General features: G+C 39.6%; 1 protein-coding gene across 1 annotated transcript; it reads left to right on the plus strand.

The window, feature by feature from the left end:
* The first annotated feature begins 5139 nt into the window (after nucleotides 1-5139).
* On the plus strand, nucleotides 5140-6672 carry LOC121213606 (uncharacterized). Its single transcript, XM_041086404.1, has 4 exons — nucleotides 5140-5376; nucleotides 5410-5635; nucleotides 5726-5869; nucleotides 6506-6672. The coding sequence occupies exons 1-4, from the start codon at nucleotides 5140-5142 to the stop codon at nucleotides 6670-6672; spliced, it is 774 nt and encodes a 257-aa protein (XP_040942338.1).
* The last annotated feature ends 272 nt before the right edge of the window (nucleotides 6673-6944 follow it).

The following is a 6944-nucleotide window of genomic DNA, read 5'->3' on the forward strand; positions in this document are numbered from 1 at the left end:
AGGCTTTACTCCTCTACGTGTATAGCCCCAAGCTGATCTACACCCACGCAGGTCCTCTGTCACAATCAGGCCTCAGCAATTTCAAGCTGGTACCTCAATGCTAATGAACTTCTAAACTGGACTGGGCTCTTATCCCGGAGAGACCCCTACCAATCCCATCGTACCCGATTTCGACGAAGTGGCTAAGAAGGAGAAAACAAACGAAGAATTGCCAAACCAGTTGGAGGAAATATGTAAACGGCTCGAAGAAAAATTTAGGGCTATGGAAAGTAGTGAGAATTACTAGGGGATTGATGCTAAATATTTGAGTTTGGTCCCGTATTTGGTACTCCCCCATAAGTTTAAAATGTCAGAATTTGAGAAATACAATGGGACCAGTTGCCATGAATGTCATATTACCATGTTTTGTAGACGTATGATTGGATACGTTAACAACGACCAACTGCTTATACATTGCTTTCAAGATAGCCTCACAGGGGCAGCATCTAAGTGGTACAATCAATTAAGTCGTACCAAGATTAGTTCATGAAGGGACTTAACGCAAGCATTTATGAAGCAATACAGTCATGTAGCCGATATGGTCCCTGATAGAATCACCTTGCAAAATATGGAAAAGAAGCCTAATGAAAGTTTTAGACAATACATGCAAAAGTGGAGAGAGGTTGCCGTTCATGTCCAACCACTACTCTTGAAAAGAGAGATGACAATACTCTTCATTAACACATTGAATGCACCATTTATCACACATATGTTAGGAAGCACCACGAGAAGCTTCTCTGACATAGTTATGAATGGAGAAATGATTGAAAACACCATAAGGAGTAGGAGGATCGATGCTGGAGAAACTAATCGAAGGTCGACTGCGAAGAAAAGGGAGAATGATGTGAACAACATGAGTACCTATAACAAGGGTTACTCGAAATCGATCATGGTGAACCAATCAAGAAAGGTGGCTACTGATCAATAAGGTCCATCAAGACAGGAATCCGACACAAGACAGAACACAGAAAAGCCCCAGTTCATGCCACTTCCAATATAGTATAGGGAGTTATATCAAAGTTTGTTTGACGCACACGTTGTTTCCCCTTTTTACTTAAAGCCCCTACAACCTCTGTACCCCAAATGGTACGACGCGAATGCACACTGCGGCTATCATACAGGAATTACGGGGCATTTAATAGAAAAGTACACAGCCTTTAAAAAGCTGGTTGAAAGGCTAATCAGCATGGGCATTGTCAAGTTCGACGATTCGCCAAGTGTAGGAAATCTATTACCTAACCTTGCTGATAAGGGGGTAAACATGATAAGTGGAAACATGGGGAGAAAAATCAAGGCAGATATCGTAGAAGTAAGAACTCCTTTGAAATGGGTCTGGAAGAAAATGGTAGAAAAGGGGTTAATCAGTTCAAATTTAGAAGGGAGATGTAGGGAGATAAGAAATTATTGTGGGTTCCATCACAAAGAAGGGCATGAGATTCAGGAGTGCACAAAATTCAGAGCCTTAGTTCAAGGCATGATGGATAAAAAGAAAGTGGAGTTCTATGAAGTAGTCGAGGAAGGAGGAAGCATATGCGCGTCGGAACCAACATCAAGAGTTCCGGAGGTAAATCATCATGTAGTCATCATCTTGTGACCAAAGAATAATGAGGCGGGATACCGGTAATGCCAAGGATAGTAATTCAAAAGCCCGCAGCCTTCCCTTACAAGGATAACAAGAGAGTTTCGTGGAACTATGAGTGCAACACAACTGTCAAAGGAAGGGAAATTTCAGCCAGTACTATAAAGGAGGATCAGGGCATGGGTTCTTATACACGTAGTGGGAAACGCTATAATTTGATAAGCCCTTCGGCCGAACTGGTAAAGGGAAAGGCCATAGTGACAGAGCAAAAGAAGGGAAAAATAGCCGAGCTTGTGTTACCTATCACTGAGCTAGTAAAAGAGGAAGAGGCCAAGGAATTCCTCAAATTTCTAAAGCACAATGAATATAGTGTTGTGGAGCAATTGCATAAACAACCAGCCTGCATATCTGTGTTAGCCTTGCTCTTAAGTTCTGAAGTGCAAGGAAGGGTATTGATGAAAGTTCTGAATGAAACCTATGTGGCCAATGACATCTCTATCAACAAATTAGATCGGCTAGTCAATAACATAAGCACCGACAACTTCATCTTCTTTAATGATGACGAAATATCACCTGGAGGCAAGGGGCCACTAAAGCTTTGCATATTACCACCAGATGCAAAAGGGTATACCTTGCCAGGAGTTCTGATAGATTACGGATCAGCATTGAATGTATTGCCTTTATCCACGCTTAACAGGATGCCTTTGGATAGTTCACATATGAAGACATGCCAAAATATAGTTAGGGCATTTGATGGCACAGAAAGAAAGGTCATGTGGAGAATCAAGATACTCTTATTGATCGGTCTAACTATCTACAAGGTAGATTTTCTTGTAATGGATATCAAGCCCTCCTATAATTGCTTATTAGGGAGGCCATGGATACATTTAGCTGGGGCTGTACCATCATCGTTACACCAGAAATTGAAGTTGGTGTCAGAGGGTCGGCTGGTGACAATAAACGCTAAGGAAGATATTATAGCGGATGTAGCTAATGATGCATCTTACGTGGAAACTAATGATGAAATAGTTGAATGCTCCTTTCAATCTTTGGAGTTTGTGAACGCAGCCTTTATTTCTTAGGGGAGCAAAATTTCAATGTCAAAAATATCTAAGACAACGAAGATGGCGTTACAACTGATGGTAGAAAAAGAGGCCTTACCCGGAAGAGGATTAGGGAGGTATCTCTAAGGAAGAATTGGGGTTCTAGTACTGAAAGAAAAACAAGATCGCTTTGGCTTAGGATATAAGTCAGACATAAAGCAAAAAAGGAAGGACCTAGAAAAAAAGTAAGAAAAAAGAATGGCACGCCTAAGTGGGGAGGAAATTGAATGGGAAGCCATGATAATTCCCCACATATCCGAAACCTTTATGTCGGGAGGAATCATTCATCACGAGAGAAGTGTGTCGAGGAAAGACGGCGTCAACGCCATAAATGATGAGGCAAATAAAGAATGGATTATGTTAGATATACGTCCCTATGAACCTGGGAGTGTTCTAAATAATTGGACTACAGAAGAAATACCTAAAGTTTTTAGAGTTTTCTCAGAGTAATATTCAAAACATACTTGATGTTTTAAGCCTAGAGACAATGAGAACTTTTTGTGAAATGGGCATATGTCTGAATATCGTGACTTTAATGAAATATATCTTTGCAATTGCTTTTGAACAAGATATTCTTTTAAGAATCTTTCATTCTTTCGTATGAATAATCATTTTTGGATTCTTTCATCTTCATGGGATTTCTTTCCAAATCATTCTTTCATTAATGCATAATCATACCATACAAACAAGTATTCTTAAATTCATACACTCTTTATATATTCTTTGATACCCATAACAGGTCCCCAAATATCAATGACATGAGTGACTTTGTTACGGACTCGAAAAATCTTTTTGAATGAGATATGTGTTCAGAGGGATCTCACGACTTTGAAGATAACATAGATTGTAACCTATCTCCGGACTTATTGAGGATGGTAGAGTAGGAGGAGAAACAAATTCTACATCATAAAGAGACGGTGGAGACTGTGACCCTAGAGGAGAGAAAGGTGGTGAAAATCGGAACATGCATAACTGAATAAGCAAAATGAGACTTCATTGAGTTACTTTGAGAGTTCAAAGATGTCTTTGTATGGTCATACCAGGATATGCCTGTATTAAATACCGACATTGTAGTACATCGTCTTCCTATAAAAAGAAGATTGCATGACTGTCTAGTAAAAACTCCGGAGGATGAGGCCCGATATGGTACTAAAAATAAATGAGGAGGTTCAAAAGCAATTCGATGTTGGGTTCCTACAAGTGGTCAAGTACTCAGAATGGGTAACCAATATTGTACTCGTCCCTAAGAAAGATGGGAATGTAAGAATGTGTGTAGATTACAAAGATTTGAATAAGGCTAGCCTGAAAGATAATTTTCCCTTGCCTCACATCGACACCTTGGTGGCCAACACGGCAGGGCACTCAGTATTTTTTTTATGGACGGCTTCTCGGGATATAACCAAATTAAGATGCATGCTGAAGATATGAAGAAAACCACATTCATAACCCTATGGGGGACTTTCTGTTATAAAGTAATGCCATTCGGGTTGAAAAATGCAGGAGCAACATACCAGAGAGTCATGGTGACCCTCTTTCATGATATGATGCATAAGGAAATTGAAGTATATGTTGACGATATGATTGTAAAATCCTAGACGGAAAAAGAACATGTGCAAGTCTTAAGCAAGTTTTTCTTAAGATTAAGAAATTTCCAACTCAAACTCAATCCAGCCAAATGTATCTTTGAAGCTAGGTCAGGAAAGCTTCTGGGGTTTGTAGTCAGTGAAAAAGGGATCGAAATCGACCAAGACAAAGTCAAAGCAATTCGAGATTTACCTCCACCGCGTACTCAGAAAGAATTTAGAGGTTACTTAGGAAGACTGAATTACATTGTTCAGTTCATTTCATAGATGACCGAGAAATGTGACCTCATATTCGGCCTTCTGAATAAACATAATCCAGGTGTGTGGAATGGAGAATGCCAGGAGGCTTTTGACAAGATAAAACAGTACTTGTCCAATGCTCTAGTGTTGGCGCCACCTAGTCCAAATAGACCATTAATATTGTATTTAACGGTGTTTGACAACTCCATGGGATGTGTGTTAGGCTAGCATGACGAAACGGGGAGGAAGGAAAAAGGCGATATACTATCTCAGTAAGAAATTTACTGACTGTGAAATGAGATACTCGCCCATTGAAAAATTATGTTGTGCTCTGGTCTGGATAACATGGAGATTGAGGCAATACATGCTCTATCATACGACTTGGTTAATTTCAAAGTTACACCTTCTAAAGTATATGATGGAATTGACTACGTTGAATGGGAGGGTGGCTAGGTGGCAGATCCTACTCTCCGAGTTTGATATAGTCTACGTAAATTAGAAAGTTGTCAAAGAGAGCACGATAGCAGAATTTTTGGCCAGCAGAGCTTTAGAAGACTACGAACCTCTGAATTTTGATTTCCCAAATGAAGACTTGATGTATGTGGCAATTGCTGAAGAGGATTCCCAGAAAAATCATCATTGGAAGCTAAACTTTGACAGAGCTTCGAATGCTGTAGGTAATGGAATTGGGGCAGTCCTTGTGTCCCCTAATGGATATCATTATCCTTTTACCAGTAAATTGGATTTTGATTGCACCAATAATATGGCTGAATATGAAACTTGCATTATGGGCATCCGGGCAGCCATAGAGCGAAAAATTAAGATACTAGAGGTATACTGAGACTCTGCATTGGTAATATACCAGCTCAAGGGGGAATGGGAAAAAAGAGACCCAAAGTTAATCCACTATCAGAAATTGGTTCTGGAATTGATCGAGGAGTTTGACAGTATCACTTTTCGTTATCTCCCACAAGACGAAAATCAGATGGTTGATGCTTTAGCCACTCTAGCCTCTATGATCAAAGTGAACAAATCAGAAGACATGAAGTCTATTCAAATCAGCATTTATGAGACCCCAGCTCCTTGCTACAGTATTAAGGAGGAGGAAAATGATGACCATCCATGGTACCAAGACATACTGTGATATGTCAAGAATCATGAGTACCCCAACCATGTGACAGAGAATGATAAGAGGACGTTGAGGAGACTGACCATTGATTACGTCCTAGATGGAGAGATTTTGTATAACAGAGGAAAGGATCAAGTATTGTTGAGATACGTGGATGCTGTGGAGGCCAAGAAAATTTTGGAAGAAGTCCATGAAGGTATCTGTGGAACGCATGCCAACGGATTCACAATGGCCAGACAGATTATGAGATTCGGATATTATTGGTCCACTATGGAAGGAGATTGCATTAACTATGCCAAGAAGTGCCATAAATGCCAAAATTATGGTGACAAAATGCATGCACCTTCTTCACCTCTTCACGTTATGACTTCTCCATGGCCTTTCTCCATGTGGGGGATGGATGTCATCGGGCCAATATTACCAAAGACTTCTAATGGGCATCGTTTTATCTTTGTGGTTATTGACTATTTCACTAAATGGGCGGAAGCTGCTTTATATGCTAACGTCACAAAATTAGCAGTTAGCAAGTTTTTGCAAAAGGAGATTATATGTCAATATGGGATGCTTGAAAGAATTATATCTGACAAAACGCTAAATTTAAACAACAGCTTAATAGTAAAAATTTGTAGTCAGTTCAAGATCAAACACCATAATTTGTCACCATATCGCCTAAAAATGAATGGTGCCGTGGAAGCAGTTAACAAAAATATCAAGAAAATTGTAGGGAAAATGACTGAAACCTACAAGGACTGGCATGAGAAATTACCTTTCGCTCTCCTCCCATATCGAACATCTATTAGGACTTCTACTGGGGTAACCCATTTTTCTCCAGTTTATAAGATAGAGGCAATTTTACCCATTGAAGTTGAAATCTCTTCTCTCCGGGTATTAGCTGAATTAAAGTTAGATGAGGCTGAATGGATTCAATTTCGATATGATAAATTGAACCTGATAGAAGAAAAGAGGTTAAAAGTTATTCATCACGGTCAGATGTACTAAAAACGAATGATGCGATCTTATAACAAGAAGGTTCGTCCTAGAGAATTTCATGAAGGGGACTTGGTGTTAAAAAAGATCCTTCTTCTACAAAAGGACTTTAGAGGGAAATGGATGTCAAATTGGAAAGACCTTATGTTGTGAAGAAGGCCTTTTCTGGAGGAGTTTTGATCTTGAGCGAGATGGATGGTAAAAGCCTGCCAAATCCTGTAAACTCCGATTCAGTCAAGAAATACTTCACTTGAAGAAAAAGGACCAAGGTGAAAACCCACAAA

Source organism: Gossypium hirsutum, chromosome D01 (assembly GCF_007990345.1).
Source record: "Gossypium hirsutum isolate 1008001.06 chromosome D01, Gossypium_hirsutum_v2.1, whole genome shotgun sequence".
NCBI classification, from domain to species: domain Eukaryota; kingdom Viridiplantae; phylum Streptophyta; class Magnoliopsida; order Malvales; family Malvaceae; genus Gossypium; species Gossypium hirsutum.

What these genes read in the sequence shown, in the direction of transcription:
- LOC121213606 (XM_041086404.1), top strand. Translation starts at nt 5,140, where the DNA reads ATGTATGTGGCAATTGCTGAAGAGGATTCCCAGAAAAATCATCATTGG. An exon ending in GACCCCAGCTCCTTGCTACA is followed by an intron (nt 5,636 to 5,725) that starts GTATTAAGGAGG and finishes ACCATGTGACAG; the next exon opens with AGAATGATAAGAGGACGTTG. An exon ending in TTTGGAAGAAGTCCATGAAG is followed by an intron (nt 5,870 to 6,505) that starts GTATCTGTGGAA and finishes ATTTTTCTCCAG; the next exon opens with TTTATAAGATAGAGGCAATT.